We start from the raw sequence: 17,289 nt of genomic DNA on the forward strand, positions 1-17,289 counted from the left end.
TGTCAGGTGCAAAGGGATCCAGGAAGTGATAGTTGGAGCAATTAAGAGAGTGCCGCTGCTGCTGCTGGGAGAGGCGCTGAAGGTAGTTAACTCTTCTTTGAATGGGATTGTTTGGGGTCATCTTCTTTTCTGAAGGAAAATGGGTATTGTTTCCCCTGTGGGTGTGGACATAAGGGACGGCACATTTAGTGATGGTTAGTATAAACCACCTTTTATTTAAGCTACTTGCTGGGTTTTCAAGACGTAGATCCATAAACTAATTGCATGCATGGATTCACTTTGTACCTCTTGAGAATCCAGGGAGCGCCTTAAATAAAAGGTAGTTGAGACTGAAATGAGTTGGTGTGATTTTACCACCACGTAAATATAACTGGGAACGGATCTTGCACTCTTAAATGGAAATGCAATTTTCAGGACATCTTTGCCAAGGTTAATTCCACCTCAGTTCATATGCTGATCCAGTTAGATTTACCCAATTTAATGGGATTAATGGGAATTGTCACACCCAGAAAATGAAGTGTTGGCAGTCCAGTGCCTTTTTAGAAAGTAAAATTGGAGTTTTAGAGCCGTGTTTTTCAAACTTGGCAATATTAAGATGTGTGGACTTCAATTTCCAGAATTCCCCAGCAAAAGTACAGGTTATTAATCATCATAAGCACATTAGTATTTCAGAGCATTAACTAATAATCCTGGTGATGGGCATTTAGTAATCCATGCAGATGTGTGAGGCTTCAAGTTACTATCTAATACAGTAGTTTCATTCTAAAAGTGAAATTTTAACTGATGGCTTTTAGTTCACTTATCATCCCTTAGAGCAGAGACGGGGAACAATGGCCACTTCATGACTCATGCTGGGAGTTGAAGTCCACAGGTCATAAATGGGCCATAGTTCCCTATTTTAGTACAGGCCTCTTTAAGAATCTATGATTATCATAGATTCTTAAAGAGGCCTGTAGTAAAATCCCAGATGTTAGAAGCAGATTCCTTCTTGAGTTTATGTAGCCAAAATGATGTGAAGGAGGAAGAATCTTAGAGAAGCCTAAAAGCAGTAAAGTTACAAAAAGTGTTGGGAAACCCACTCCCACCTTGCTTGAGCATGTTCAGCAAATGCAGAATCTGGTTGACTGTTGGGGGCTGCTGAAAATTGAGAGGAGGATGACAGGGAACAGCCTGGGAGTGGGTGGGCCCAGCTGGCTGAGTTTTAACAGGCATACTATACACTATCACGTGTTGTTTCTAGTTCCTCTTGCTGTTTAATGTCAACAGTGTATGTATATCCTGTGTAAAAGAGTATAGGGAGTCTGTGTTGGGCAAATAAGAGTAAGATATGAGAGAGTGGAAAAATAAAGGAGATGTTAAAATTACACAATGAAGTCTGCAGAATCATAAATTGGAAGAGGCCATAAAGTGCTAGATTTCCAATTAAAGCACCCCTATGAAAGCTGAATAGCCTCTGCTTGAAGACTTCCAATGAAGGACGTCTCCTTAGCCATCTGGATATTTAGGCCCACTGTCAAACTGTTCTTATTGATAGATTTTATTTTTCCCACGACATTCAAACAAAATCTACTTTTCTATAGCTTAATGCAATTGTTTATGAACCTGAATTCTGGACCAATGGAGAATAAGTCTTACCTTCTGTGAAATCTTTTCAGGTATTTGATGCTATTATATTCCTTTTTCCTTCATAGGTTTTACTTTCCAGTCTTCTAATCATCCTTGTTTCCCTTGTCTGAGCTTGTCTTGTCTGCATCTTTTTAAAATATAGAACTAGTAATGTGCAGTTACTCCAAGTGGGGTCTGACCAATCAAATTATTATTTCTTGTAATATTTTTACCTGAAATTGCATTGGCTTTTTTTTCTAGCCACACAGTAGTTGATTTACAATGAGTTGCCAGTCACTATTCCAAGATTATATATAACCTTCTGCTGTAGACATTATGACAAAAAGTTTCCTCAGTTCTCATAGAATGGGCAGTTTTATATTTTTCCTTACATTAAATAATGTAGTCCAACACTTGTGCAGATTATGGAAATTGAGTCAATGATACTAATTACAATAATAGTCATTTGTGTAGGAAAAATTCTGATTCAATTTTTTCTAAAATCCCACATTTCTATCTGATCAATTCTGTGTGTGGGGGGGGGGGGAGGAAGAAATACAGAATTATAGCCTCATTAGTTTAATTATATAGTCTTTGTACTGATTGCCAGGTAACCTCCTTTATGGTCTACAAATTTCAGCTGAATTCTATACCTCTTGTTTGATACCTTCTCAATCAGAGTAAAGCTGGAAGGGACTTTGGAGGTCTTCTAGTCCAACACCCTGCTCAAGCAGGAGACCCTATACATTTCAGACAAGTGACTGTCCAATCTCTTCTTAAAAACCTCCAGTGATGAAGCATCCACCACTTCTGATTGCAAGCTATTTCCCTGGTTAATTGTCCTCACTGTTAGGAAGTTTCTCCTTAATTACAGATTGCTTCTCTCCTTGATTAGTTTCCTCATTCCATTCTCATTTGCTCAAGTATTCTTATTGTAGGCATGTGTGCTAGTTTTGTATAAGCATTTCAGAACTTCCTTAGTTTTGTGGACCTGATTGATCAAAATATGACTGTTTCTGATCTACAAAGACTCAACCTGATATTGGAAGACTCAGTGTTAGTTATTAGCCATAGCAGGAAAAGAAACTATAATTAATACAAATACTTTTTCAGCATACTGCAGAGTATATTATACCATCCATAAGAAAGAGTTGGCTGCTTTGTTCTAGCACAGTGGTTCTCAACCTTTTTAATGCCACGAACCCCAACCGGTCGTAAGTCGAGGACTACTCAACCAGTCGTAAGTCGAGGACTACTCAACTGGTGCACCACCATTTGCAGAATGGGACTTTTGGTGGGTTCAGCAGGGCAGAGACAGCCTGGACAATTCCTATTGGCTTTTGAAAGCCAATAGAATTAGACTCTACTCAAGAGAGTCTATTCTATTGGCTTTCAAAAGCCAATAGAATAAAAGGGAGTAGCACAGCTAAGGAAAAGGGGAAAAAAATGGCGGACTGCGTTGTTTGGCGACCCCCATGAAATGGTCGTTCGACCCCAAATGGGGTCCCGACCCACAGGTTGAGAACCACTGTTCTAGCATATGAAACAGGGATGAGAATAATCTGTAGTTTGGATCCTAGGTATTCCCAGGTTTTGGGAAATGGTTAAAATGTCACAATCTGATGCCTTCTGTTAGTTAAATTTTTGTACAGGGGTCAAAGCTTTGCTGGGTTTGTAAATTCTGAAATACCCAACCAGTAATTCTTGAAATTGTCTTTCCAGTGCTGCTGAAAGGCATATGTTGAGGAAGGGACTCTTAAGAATGGTTCAGATAAGAATTACTAACAAATGCAACAACTGTCCTTCCCACAAGAGATATACTTAGCTCTAGTAGCTTTTTCTGTTGCAGGTTCTAGATAGGGCTTTCTAAACTTGCCAATGGAATGCTGGCTGGGGATTTCTGGGAGTTGAAGTCCACAAGTCTTAAAGTTGCCAAGTTTGGCTAGCCCTGCTCTAGACTATAAAATAACCTAGTGTTAAGTTGAGGCTGTTTTCCCTGTTACAGAGAGGAGGGAGCTTAAAACACTTATTTTTACAACAACCCTTAAAAAAACATAGTGCTAGTTTGTAATTAGGATTATGATATCTAGGCTGCAAACATCCAGATTATCACACTAGACAGCAGCAAAGAGCTTTTGCCATCTGGATTTTTTTCAGCCCTCTTTCTTTCATTATATACAGGTAGACCTCAAGTCACAACCATTTGAGTAGGATGGTATAAGGCTCCTGCCTTGAGCAGGGAGTTGGACTGGTAAACCTCTGAGGTCCCTCCAGCCCCTATGAATCTATGATTCTAGGTTTCTATGATTCTATGAATATTATTAATTTGTATGCAATCAAGAGTTGTGATGATGGTGATGATGATGATGATAATAATAATAATAATAATAAAGTTGGAAGGGACCTTGGAGGTCATCTAGTCTAACCCCCTGCTCAGACAGGAAACCCTATACTATTTCAGATAAATGGCTGTCCAATCTCTTCTTAAAAACTTCCAGTGTTGGAGCATTCACTGGTTAATTTTTCTAACTGTCAGGAAGTTTCTCCTTAGTTCTAAGTTGCTTCTCTCCTTGATCAGTTTCCATCTGTTGCTTCTTGTCCTGCCTTCAGGGGCCTTGGAAAATAGCTTGACTCCCTCTTCTTTGTGGCAGCCCCGGAGATATTAGAACACTGCTATTATGTGCCCCCTCGTCCTTCTCTTCGTTAAACTAGACATACCCAATTCCAGCAGCCTGAAATTGATGAGAAAAGTGGTTTATAGATGTGATTAATAAACATTTCAGAGCCAAATCAAACCCAAAAGCTTACAGTGTCTTACAGAGCCTTCAATTCAGAACAAGCATGAGCATATTAGCTAAAATAAAATAGTTTGTATACTAGGCATTTCCCTTGTTAATACCCTGCCTTAAGGAAGCCTATCTTCTCATTCTCTCCACATACTTGTGGCATCATGAAGGGATACCGTTAGTTTTAATAATGGTGAAAGAGCTATTGAGATGATGTACAGTAAAGCCTTTTTTCACCGCTATAGATTTGCTTCTTCCTTACCTGCAAATAATTAATTGCCTGACTTGCAGCATTTGGGGGTTTGTGCACAAAGTCCACGGGTGTCAAACTCGTCACGTGACGTGTTGCAATGTATCACATCTTTTTTTGCATTGGCAGAGCTGGGGTGGGCGCGGCCTCCATATGATGCGACCAGCCCATAGGCTGGCAATTTGATACCCCTGATATAGTCATTCAGAGTCCAAATGTCTGCAATGGAAGCAGTGCAAATGTTCATGGAGAAGAAATGTATACATTAACAATGACCATTTCAGAGTGGATAGTCTTATTTCAGTGCAAAGATTGCTAGTGAGGGAATCATCCTGCCTATGAGAATGACGATGTGCCCGAATGGCATTTGCAGTCAGTTTATCCCTATAGCGAGGCTTAAGTAAGGAGTCTGCATATGAAGCAAATTGTAATGGAAGATCTAAATATATTTGGCAGGAAAATTGTTAACCTCTTTGGATTCAGTAAGTGAAAAAATGTGGGGCTTTTATCCTGCTTCAGTCTAATGCAGAGTAATTTATGTAGCTTTCTTGGCCAGGTTTCAGTCATGTATTCTTTTAGTTTAATTGCAATAACAAAATTGATTTGCTTTGATGGAGATGTATTGGTCGATCCATGTTCCCATCATTTGGACTTGGAACATTAAGACCTTAAAACTGGAGGATGCTAATTCTATTTTGTCTTTTTAAATGTTGTACGTATACATGGATGGGATTAGAAATAAAAGCTACAATATTTACTCTGGAATTGTTAGGGCATTGTTAAAAGAAGGTAGTATTTTGTATTTAAATCATTACAGGGATACCTTAAGGAGTTCATGGCCAGAAGCAATTGAAATAATGTATTTCTTGCCCTCAACGTTCAACCCAATATTAAATGTTTTAATCTCATTTAGATGACACACCAATATTAGGATTTCTAAAATGTGTTTTTTTAAAAAAAAGAAAGAAAAAGAAAACAAAAGTCTGTATATATGCTAAAGAAATAATGTTTCAGGCCCTCTGAGATGAAAAAGGATGCGGGTGAGAAAAAAACAAAAGGTAATAGTTCCTGCTCAGGGAAAAATATGATAGAATGCAGTGATGGCAAACCTTTTAGAGACCAAGTGCCCAAAAACTGGCCTCACCCCCGCTCCACCCCCTTGCCCTGCCCCTGCCTCTGCCCCCACTCCACCCCCATCCCCCACCCCGCCTGCCTGCAGGGCCACTCACCCCCTCCAGGGCCCGCCGCAGATTGCCCAGGCAGCCCAGCAGCGCTATGGCGGTCATGCCCTCTGCCCACGTCCTGCAGCATCAACTGTGCATGATGGGGTGTGAGGGCAGAGTCTTGTCTATGCTGCCTGGCTGCCATGTCCTTGGCTGCGCTACTCCGCATAGGCCACACTCAGGGGCGGGGCGACTCTCCTTCAGGGGGATTGCTGGAGAGGAGGGGGTCACGGGGGGAGGTGAGGCTGGGGCAACGGCACATGTGCCCACAGAGAGGGCTCCAAGTGCCGCCGCTGGCACCCGTGCCATAGGTTCGCCACCACTGATACAATGTGTTTAGAAAGAAAAAAATGGTAACAAACATAGTCAAAGAATAAGGAATGGATTGGAAAGAGGCAGAGAAAATCTAGAGTATTTGTGTAGAAATAAAACGAATTGTTTTCAAAGTGAATGAAAATGGCTAAGGAAGGAACCTTTAGCAGAGGCAATGAAATTAAAAACAAAAGTGCTGAACTTATTTTATTTAAGTAATTATTTTATATCTGGCCTTTCATTCACCGTCAATGTATAATCTCCAGGGGGTCTTCCTTCTCTTTTTTCCCACACAATAATAATTCTGTGAGGAAAGTTGAGAGAGACCCAAATTAAATATAGTGAGAGGAGGGAATGTTGGATGATGTATTTTAGAAATAAGTTTGAGAGTGATAGTGAGATGCCGAAAAGCAGAATTGAAATGTACACTGTAAATGTTTGGGTTTGAGGAAAAAGTTACTTGAAACAAATCTTGGTGCTGTGAATTTGTTGAGCAAGGCTGCAGATGTAGATAGAAAAATGTTCATTGTGTGTATGGAACGGCTTGTGCACATAATTTAAAATGTCGATGAAGGATGCCACAATTGTTCTCCTGTACTAAACGGTAGGAAAGAAGAGTGTATCCTGTAAGCAGAGTTTAATCAATGTTCTTGGCAAGGTGTTTGGCAGAAAGGGTTCAAGAGGTAACGATGAACAAAGTGTGGGAAGCGTTCTGCAGCTTTATGCCAGAAAGTTTGCAGACTTTCTGATTGTGAGACATAAAGTTTATTACATGTTTTTGTTTTGGTTCAGAGAAAACATATACTAAAATGGGTAGACTTGAATTATGGAATACACAAAACAGTTGAAAATGGAATATGGATTACAAAATAAGATAAGATAACCTTTATTGTCATTTTTTTACTGTGGGCACAACGGCACATATCAAAAATGAAATTTAGTTGCCCGCTCTCAAAGTGAAACGCATACATGACACACACCTAAACATATTGTGTACAACATATGTATAGACCCACACCCCTACATATACGTAGCAAATAAATATTAAATACTGTCCATCTTGAATATATAACAGAAGGAAGAAGCTTGAGAGTTCACAAGGTTAATGCTGTATGGAATGAAACTCTGGCTGAATCTGGATGTTCTGCTACGGATGCCACGCAGCCTCCTCCCAGAAAGTAACAAGGAAAACAGGTCGTGAAGAGGATATGTAGTGTCCCAGATAATCTTACGGACCCTGCTCAAGCAACGCTTCTGTGCTATGCCCTGGATGGGAGGGAGGGAACTGTCAATGATATTTTCAGCCATTTTTACCACTCTCTGCACTGCCTTCCTGTCTGAAGCAGTGATGCCTCCAAACCAGACTGTGATGCTGGGTCTGACTGAAAAAGGGGTGAATAATTGCCATTTATACATAATTGGCCAACCCGAGAGCAAGTGGATGAATTTCTATATCTTGGTGGACTCTGGACAAATATAGGAAAATGTCAGTGGGGGAGGCTAGACCTGCTTAACAACTGCAGCAATTCGCTTAACAAATATGGCTAAAAAAAAAAAAACATAAATCGGGCATGACTCACTTAGCCGCCTTACTTAGCCGTTGTGGCTATAAGCTGAGGACTGCCTGTATATTAAGGTAAGTGTGAAAACTGAGAAAATTATGATTGAAGGAGAGAGTTTAAAGTTTAAAGAGCAAAAGGCAATGTGATGCATATACTTAGTGGTTTCAAGGACAGAAAAGGAGAAAAGGCTATAATGAGGGGTGTTTGTAAACTATGTTTAGCTTGCTCTTTTCTGTTATCTCCTGTCTTTAATTTCTTTCGCTGGCTAGGACTTGATATTTTTCTGCACTTTGCATAACATGATTGATCTCAAAAGGGGATAAAACATGGGTAGATTTGAGTTTCTCAAAATTCAAAGTTTCTTTTTTTATAATTCTTCAAATCTATTGAGAGTTTGCTACGAAGCATGAATATTAGAAAATTTCATCTCATATTTTTTTAAAACTGCTTTCTTGTATTTGGGTGCATTTTTCTCTCCTGCTGTTAAGGATATTGTTTAAATTGGTATGAGTAAGAACTACAAATGCTAAAAAAAAAAAAAAAAATGAAAAAATATGTCAAAGAATCCTGAAATTCACACTGTGCTGTTTCTCCAAATTACGCTTTCCCATTAGATTCTTGATTAGTACTCCTTGCTGAATTTATACATCATGTTTTTCTACTGGGGTTGGGGTGGGAGGAGGTTCTTAATGAGATGTGTGGAATCAACTACAATTGTTTATAACTCATGATCTGTGGTTTGACTTTATAAATGGAACAGGTCGCTATAATTTGTTCAAAACCGTGATGAAAACAAACTGTGTATATCTAAAATATCTGCCACATGCAACCTAACCCTAGAGAAAGATTGAACGGAAAACGGCTTCATTGCATCTTTTCACCTGAGCTGGTTTGGGCAGTACTGATGGCCTCCTGATTTTATACTGTTGGTCTTACCTTTGTCTTCTCCCCTCAATTGGCAGATTGTTCTCTTGTGAAGGACCATGTGGGATCCCAATGCAGGTAAAAAGGGAAGGAGATTTAAGGGGATTTTGCTAGGATACTTCTCTAAAAGCACATTTTGAGTACAGAATGTCATTGCCTATTAAATCTTTCTGGGCAAGTAGTTGGCCTCGTGACTGGAGGCTTTAATGGAGACCAGCATTTGGCAGCTACGCATAAAGGTTTGGAATGCAAGCTCTTTGCTGAATTAATACATTTGTTGCCATGGTCTCTCTCTCTCCCCCCTTCTCCCCTCCAACCTCCGTAATATCTTAAATGCCATTTTGTTGATGTCTCCTACATTGGCAATGTAACAGCATTAGCACACTGGTGGCAAAAGTCTTGCAAATTTCCTGTGGAAAGGAAATCTGTCCAGAAGCAAGTTTGCAGGCATTTATGGCCGGTGGCAATTAACTTCAGCCAGCCCACTTCCTGCAACCGAATTAGTCTGTCTCCAGTAATCTGTGGAAGAACTTCCTGTGTGTTTTCCTTACCGCTGCCTGCCAGATACTCTTCTCTACATTGTCTGAGTGCTTTGTTCGTTCACCATTAGCTCATTTGGATTTTTCCTTTTAAGAGACACGCTTAAGGTTGAAATGCACACACACAGAGGAATCCTTTGTCCGTAGTCTCCCAGACTTGCACCCTGAATTTGCCCTAAGAGATGGAACCTGAGATAACCTCATTTGCTAAAGGCGACTTGCTTTCAGATTCGGTTATTTTTGGATAAATTCTATTTATTAAAAAAAACACCCAAACCAAAGCATCTTTATGATGTTGCTCAAAGAGCAAAAGAATTTGCAATTGCTGTTGGGGGAGAATCTGCTGGATTGAGAGGTTTTATGCTCACCACTGAGCCTACTGTAAAACTGTGGGAAAATAGGAGCTGGTGCTATTTGCATCCATCACGAGTTGAGGGCGATACTAGCCTTTCCCAGTCTGCTCTTAATCCAAATGTACTGGGGTTTCCCACAGTGTTCCGATGATGTCACGGAATAAACCAGTTTGAGATTAGCAGCATCTGGATGTAGCAGTTTAGGAAGGAATTGAGCTTTGTCTTGAATATTTGTTTTTCCAAAGCTACAAAATGCATTCTACAAAGATAGCTATAGCTGGATATGTTTCATCAAGTAGCAGATCTATTGTTTCTTCTCACCTTCCATTTTAGGGCAGCCAGGTGCCTTCCCTGGAGCAGCCCATCCCTCCAACCCTTCTTGCCCAGGGGGCTTCAATCCTGCATACCCTCCTCCGGTGAACCCTGCGTTCCCTCCAGCACCTATGCCTGCTGGCCCCTGCCCTGTTCCCCCAGGAGGGATCCCAGGGCAACCTGCCTATTTACCAGGCCATCCTATTCAGCCCCCATATCCTGGTCATCAGCCTATCCTGCCTGGTGGTCCTTTGCCTCTACCTGTTCCTGGGATGCCCGGAGGAATAGGAGTCAATCCTCTGCTGCCTGGGGCTGCTGCTGTGGGCACCTGTGTGATGGACAAGAAAGCTGCTAAAAAGATGAAAAAGAAGATGAAGAAGGCACACAAGATGCACAAACCACACAAACACCACAAGGAGCATGGAAAGGTCAGTAGAAGAGTGGGATGGCTCTACAGTTAGTTGAGCCCAAACTTTCTGTTGCTAAGTGAGACAGTTTTTGAGTGAGCTTTGCCCCATTTTATGACCTTTCTTGCCACAGTTGTTAAGTGAATCATGGCAGTTATGTTAGTAACACAGTTGTAAAGTGAATCTGACTTCCCCATTGACTTTGCTTGTCAGAAGTTTGCAAAAGGTGGCTCACATGACCTTAGGACACTGCAACCGTCGTAAAGATGCCAAGCATCTGAATTTTGATCACGTGACCCTGGGGATGCTGCGACGGTCATAAGTGTGAAAAACGATCATGCCACTTTTTTCAGGGCCATTGTAACTTCAAACGGTCACTAAATGAATTGTCGTGGACTATATTAGGAATTATAATTGATTTCCAACTGCTGCCAGAGAATGTCTTTGTCACAAATGAAGGGTCATTGTATCTTCCATTTTCTGAAAATCACGAAGGCTATTTGATTGGGATCCATATTTAGAATCTAGGATTAGCTCCTTGGCTCCTTGTTTTTGTTGCTGTTGTTAGTGGTGGTGGAGGAGGAGGAACAGAGAAACGTGTTGTTTTGGGGATAGGGAGAGGGGAAGCGCTGCTCAATGAGGTTTGATTCCCAATGTGCACTGTAGCTATGCATGAAGGAATGCTTCAGAAATAGTCAATGTACCAATTAGCATAGAAGTGACAATCTGAAACAGAGACTGCTTTTGTTGTTCTGGCTGTGTTCTAAACAACTGATCAACACCATTGGTGTTGGCTGAAGAGAGAGCTCCCCGTGCAATTATCAGTATTTGGATTGGGTAGGGCAGCTATTCATGTCTTATTGATTGGTGTCCCTTGTTCCACATCTAATAACCAGAGACATGCATAGGGCAATCTTGAAAAACCCACATTATATTTTACTTGATATCGACCACCCATTTTCTCCCAAGCACTCTTCTACAATCAAAGGACTACAGTTTTGCTTTTTGAAAAAATTAAATCAAATTAATGTCATATGATTAGGTTCACTCATCAGATCCACAGAACCAGGACGGAATGCAAATACATCTTCTAAAGTTCTCTTTTAAAGCTGTACTTTCCGGGTTGGTCTGCACTATAAAACTAGAAAAGGAATAACACTTCATTCTAGAAAACAAAAATTAAACAGTTATGTTATTTATTAATAATTAGCAGAGAAGACACCTAGAATGAATTATCTGGCTAAAAATAATGAATGATCTGATCAGATCTAGATAAGAACTCAGGTCTGCGCCTACACCTTAGAGATAACAATAGTGAAACATCAGTATTTTTTCTGCTCTTATGGTATACATAAATTGCTATCCGACTGCCCTGTTTAAAGTCACCCAGACTTTTTTTTTAAGAGAGTGATGGGCTTGGACATTATTTGCTGGACCTCTGTGAGAAATGTTCGAGATATCCGGAGGATCAAATTGCTCAGATTTGCTTGGAGTTTGCCAGCAGCTGGGCATCTCCTAGTGAGATTATTGAAATCTTGCCTAATTTAAGGTTATCTAGGAGGAGTTTATATCTGGATGAGGAAAAAGGCTCAGGCATAATCCCAGCCAGACAAGTGCCAGGAACCTTCCAAAACCAACTTGTGAGGCCTCCTGGAGTCGTGGCTCCTGCTTGAACAGGTGGCAGCTGCAGCTAGAAGGGCTTTTGCCCACTTATACCAGTGACAGCCTTTCCTGGATTGGGTGGTCTGCTCATCGCAGTCTCATAAAGCAGTGGTTCTTAACCTTATTGAATGAATCGCCCCTTGAGCCAATGAGGAAGTTGTCATCGCCCCCTCCCCCAGCATAACCTCTCAATCACAACATAGGAAATAATTCTTCAATTTATGCAAACACTTTTTTTGTTTTCTTTAAAATTGTCATCAGGACATACCGATGCAAATAATTTATTTCCAGTCTTTTCCCCACACCTCCCATATTCTGGCTAATGGCGCACCACTGTATGGGTAGAGGCTGCTGCGCAACGCGCATAAAGATAAGCGATGTGTATTCACATATGTATGGCGTTCTGTACTGAAGCCGGCTGGAGGAACATTTGAAAACACAATTCAATCAACTAATAGCAAGCGACCTGATGTTTTTGTACGACAGATATACAGCGATTCACTGTACGAAAAAGTCTCAAAAAGTGTCCCCAAAACTTCTCGCTCCATCACCCCCATATCACCCCCTTTTCGTTCTTTTGCCCCCGTGTCGCCCCTTTTCCTTCCATCGCCCCCCCTGAAAAATGAAATCGCCACCTGGGGGGCAATATCGCCCAGGTTAAGAACCACTGTCATAAAGTTTAGTCGCCTTCCAAATTGGACTATTGTAATACACTGTAAATGGATATGAAGATCACTTGGAAGTAGATCCAGAATGCCTCATTTGAAGTAGTGATGGAAACCTCTAGGTTCTGCTAGACCTCTGTTTTGAGAATACCTCTGTTTTGAGAACTACGCTAACCACCCAGGTGCAAGTTAAGATCCTGGCTGTCACTTTTAAAGCCTTATATTGCTTTCAGCCTCAATTGTCTAAAAGGACTTTCTCCCAGTGGCTCCCACCTGTCTAGTCAGATCTGAAAGAGAAAGGGTCTCTCCAGGTCCATCCTCCAAGGCAGCGGTTCTCAACCTATGGGTCGCGACCCCATTTGGGGTCGATCGACCATTTTTCGGGGGTCGCCAAAGAAGGCAATCTGCCATTTTCTCCCCTCAGGGGGCGGCGCTGCGCATGCGCACCGTGCATGGGGGCGCTGCCGTGCATGCGCACCACGCCGCACATGCGCAGAATGTTTGTGTGACGGGGGGCGCCGTCACACAAACGTTGAGAACCACTGCTCCAAGGAAAGATATAATTGTTATTGAGACCACAGGGATCTTTCTCAGTCACGGTCTGCTTCTTTGAAACAGCATTCCACCCCTGCCCCAGGTTAGACTGGGTAGATCCAAGAACATCAACAAGCTGTGGATCTGATTTTTCAAGGGCCTCCAGATTCAGAACAGATGGAGAGCATTGCTCAGCTAGGCTTATCAATCATCCACCAGCAGTACTTCCATCTTACCAGGATTAAACCTCTATTAATTTACCTTAGGCACCGATTTAGAACAGCCGTTGCAATTTGTACCTACTGTAGATTAGATGCAAAGAAGAAAAAAAGTTGGATATTACGTTCATATTGATAACACTTAAGGTTGCATCCCTGTATCATATCCCTTTGGTTATTTCTGCAGACGGAAATGATTTGGCTAGTACTGGCTTATAGATCTCTAGTAAAGTTGGAAAAAAATGAAGATAAAGGATATGAAATATATGTAGGACTGGCAGAAGAGATCTTGTGGGACAAAGAAAAAAAAAGCAAGGAATAGACACAATCCAGAGTATATGTGAAATAGGCTTCACCATCACCAAACTGTTTCCTAATACTTTGCTTCTTATACCACTGTGAAACTGTGCTTTATTCTTTTGCCATTCTGTTAAGCTGTCCAGAAATCATATTGTTGGATGGCCATATAAAAAATTGAATTCAGTTCCACAAGTACGACTGAGACTTTGCAAAATAGCTTCCTACTCTATTCAGCATTAATGTGACTTTCAGAATTGACAAGGAATTAATGGATTTTTTAAAAAAAAAAATAGATTTTTTATTATTTTTATAAACTCATGCTGGCAAACATGACTTATACTCCCCGCCCTCCTTCTATTTTCCCCAGAACAATCTGTGAGTTGGGCTGAAGGGAGTGACTAACCCAAAGTCACCCGGCCAGCTTTTATGCCTAAAGCAGGATTACAGCTCACAGTCTCCTGGTTTCTGGCTTGGTGCCTTAACCACTAAAAGAAACTTTTTAAATTTTTTCCCTTGCAACCTTTGCTTGTCAAATAAAGCCCTACTTCTAATGTGTAAAGAGTGAGCTGTTGATGTTCAAATGCTCATCCTCTAGATGTCTAGAACAGGGGTAGGCAACCTTTTATGACTCGTGGACTTCAACTCCCAGAATTCCTGAGCCAGCATGGCTCAGCTTGGAAGCCTCTCCCTTTCCCCTCAGCATGGCTGGCTCAGGAATTCTGGGAGTTGGAGTCCACGAGTCATAAAAGAGCCAAGGTTGCCTACCCCTGCTCTAGAATGTGGTAGTAGCGGTGGCCATTAGAAGGGAGAAATGTTATATAAAACAGCAAACTTGTGGTATATGAAAATAATTTTAGCTGTTCTGTGTCATAATTATCCACACTTCACAATCGAAAACTGCCTCTTTTTTTTTTCAGCATTCCTCCTCCTCCTCCTCTTCGAGCAGCAGTGACTCTGACTGACATGTCTCTCTACTTTCCAGCTGCATCCCTTTTCCACCATGGCTGATCCTTACACTGCTCTTCCTGCATCCAGAAAAAGTCCACTAGATTGGTTATTAGATAAAATCTGATCTCCAAGATGGCCGGGTCTCAAGCTTATCCCTAGGAGTGGTGCTGCTGATTAACCAGCCTGTTGTGATCAACTGCTAGGGAGAGTAGGCCACTATTGGGCTCCAGAACAGTATATCTGCACCTGTTGGCAGTTGTGATTAAATTTCTGCAGCCAATCAAATCATCTCCTGGCAGTCTGAATGTTTTATTGGGAACCAATCAAATGATTATTTTGAGGTTGGTTGGGAGGTCCAAATCCACCCAAGTGCTTTTAAAAATTATCATTCACCAAAGTAGTTCTTGAATGTTCATCTGGTGCCTGGAAAAAGGACAAAAAAAAAAGGAGAAATTGCTCAATATTATAACTGCATTTGAAAAGTGTTGCTGATTTAATATAAACTAGAATAATTCGCTTTTTTTAAAGAAATCACAAAATGTGCTGAATCAGGGATAAGGGCATAACTGTATGCATGCAGAAATTTATTATGAGATTTCCTTCTCTCTGTCACTAGGAAATATACATACGTTCATGTATTTATGGCATATTTTAGAAAACTTAAATGCTCCAGCATACAATCATTTTTGGTGGCTCATGGTATGCTTCACTGAAACACTTTGTTCATGGCTGCAACCTTAGTTTTGCCTGAAGTTTGTATTTAGTTTGTGATAGCAGCAGTGGTGGGATTCAGCTGGTTCGCACCACTTCAGCACAACCGGCAGCTAATTTTTTTTGTTGCCCAGGCCCAGAATGGACTTCCAGAAGCGGCATCCACACAGAAAACTGGTTGTTCATATATTTGAATCCCACCACTGGATAGCAGTATCTTAGTAAATTACTCCAGGGTTTTGAATGATTGTACTACATACATATTGCATAATATGTTCCAAATGTCTGTATTTGGAAAAAGGATTTTTCTCATCAGTTCGACACTGCTGATGCCCCGTTTAAACTGGCTGCTTATATAATACCTAGATACGTTTCTAAAATGAAAGGAGAAGTTTGTAGCTAGCCACTTTTTAAAGAGAACCAACCACAACCACATCTTTATCCAGCCTGGCACCACTTGAGATCTCCATGGGGCTTCAAAAGCCCCTCCAGAAGTACCCACCAAAATATAGCATTTAATGGGACAGAAAAGAACATAAAATATTTTGGGAGTGACTTTAGTAATTGTGTTAATAATCAGGTTTAAGTAGCGGAATTAGTATGTAAATTAAATCAGTTTTTATTGTGTACATTACAGCTCAGTTTGCATCTTGTAATGCATGTCAGTTAAAGACTAAACAAAAATTTCACAACTATCATTCCTGAAAATTGTGTACCCCTAAGTTGCATAATGCCCACAGGGTTGAACTAAAAGTATCATGTTTTGTTAGAAATGTTGTATTCTGTTTCATAGGTTCTTTTTCTGGCCAGTGACAATAATTACAAGTCTGATTTTTGCTTATCCCAAATATATTCCAAATTGCTTCTGCCTTGATAAAAGATTTTGGCCTTAATGCTGGCCTGAATTGTAGTGTGTTGCTTTATATGTACAAAATAAAACTCCAGAAAAGAATCAAAATCAAATTAGTGTTTGTAAAACGTATCTTAACAAATGCTCTTCTGTTCTTGGCTTGAAGTTCATGTCAATGCCCTTTTGGCATTACCTTCCAGAATGCAATTAAACCAAGGAATATGGATTGTGTGAAGTCATAATAAAGCTGGAAGGGACCTTGGAGGTCGTCTAGTCCAACCCCCTGCTCAAGCAGGAGATCAGCTTCCCCCTTTGACTTCACAAATGGCAAAAATGTCACCCCAGGATGCTGCACCCTATGGCATGTACATGCTGCTTGGCAAGAGTGTGGATTTTGATCATGGAGATCCTGCAAAAGTGTACGGATCAGTTACAAACCACTTTTTTCAGCACTGTCGTAACTTTGTAAAAAAAACGGTCACGGGTTGACAACAACATATCCTTGTTTTCTCCAGCAGGATGGCTGTAGAGTCCACTGGATGGGTTCCATGACAGCCTTCCCACCCGACAGACTAGGTCAAAACTTTGGCCACACCCTTCCTTTGGGCGTGACTCCAGTTTTGACTTAGTCTCGAAGCCTGTTAGCAGCAAAGAATTTAGCTCCTGACTTAATTCTAGAATTAGAGATAAAATCCTCCTCTCTCTCTGCCAAATTGCAAATCGGCCAAAAGAACTCACAGAGAGTCGATCTCAACTTCTGGCTCGGAGCTCCGAGCATCTGGCAGATCTCCGTTCCCTGAGGGCGTCTTTCCGAGGAGTGGTGAGAGTATCCCACAAAAAAAAATTTTTTTTTCCTTTTTTGAACAACGAGCCTGAGTTGCGGGAAGCAGCTGAATTATTTGGGAGCGCTCGCTGCGCTCTCTCTCTGATCAGCTGGAGCGCGCAAGGCTCCGGGCTCCAAAGACCGTTAGAGCCGCGGCACTACCGACGGCACTACAGGGAGGCGAAAAAATCGCCAGATAATGGCAGACAATCCCCTTGGTCCACGGCCGTCCTTTTAGCCTGCGGTGCGCGAGAATCGCTTGGGAAAGCCGTGGCATTTCCGGAGGGCCCAACACGAAGATTTGC

At 41.2% G+C, this 17,289-nt stretch overlaps 1 protein-coding gene across 3 annotated transcripts; it reads left to right on the plus strand.

Annotated features, from left to right (window-relative positions):
• On the plus strand, nucleotides 1–16,274 carry PRR13 (proline rich 13). 3 transcript variants are annotated; one of them, XM_039347769.1, is made up of 5 exons: nucleotides 68–82; nucleotides 1,581–1,655; nucleotides 8,701–8,740; nucleotides 9,888–10,294; nucleotides 14,570–16,274. In XM_039347769.1, exons 3-5 carry the CDS (start codon nucleotides 8,722–8,724, stop codon nucleotides 14,612–14,614), a joined length of 471 nt encoding a protein of 156 aa, XP_039203703.1. In that variant the 5' UTR covers nucleotides 68–82; nucleotides 1,581–1,655; nucleotides 8,701–8,721; the 3' UTR covers nucleotides 14,615–16,274. The 3 variants fall into 3 exon arrangements, with proteins under 3 accessions (XP_039203702.1, XP_039203703.1, XP_039203704.1); XM_039347768.1 differs by lacking the exon at nucleotides 1,581–1,655 and having other exon boundaries at nucleotides 1–82; XM_039347770.1 differs by lacking the exons at nucleotides 68–82; nucleotides 1,581–1,655 and adding an exon at nucleotides 7,373–7,812.
• The last annotated feature ends 1,015 nt before the right edge of the window (nucleotides 16,275–17,289 follow it).

This window comes from Crotalus tigris, unplaced genomic scaffold (assembly GCF_016545835.1).
Source record: "Crotalus tigris isolate CLP2741 ecotype Arizona unplaced genomic scaffold, ASM1654583v1 scf7180000018101.4720394464:4744507, whole genome shotgun sequence".
Taxonomy (NCBI): domain Eukaryota; kingdom Metazoa; phylum Chordata; class Lepidosauria; order Squamata; family Viperidae; genus Crotalus; species Crotalus tigris.

Coding starts and splice junctions, on each gene's coding strand:
- PRR13 (XM_039347768.1), top strand. Junction 10,295..14,569: donor ACCACAAGGAGCATGGAAAG/GTCAGTAGAAGA, acceptor TTTTTTTTTCAG/CATTCCTCCTCCTCCTCCTC.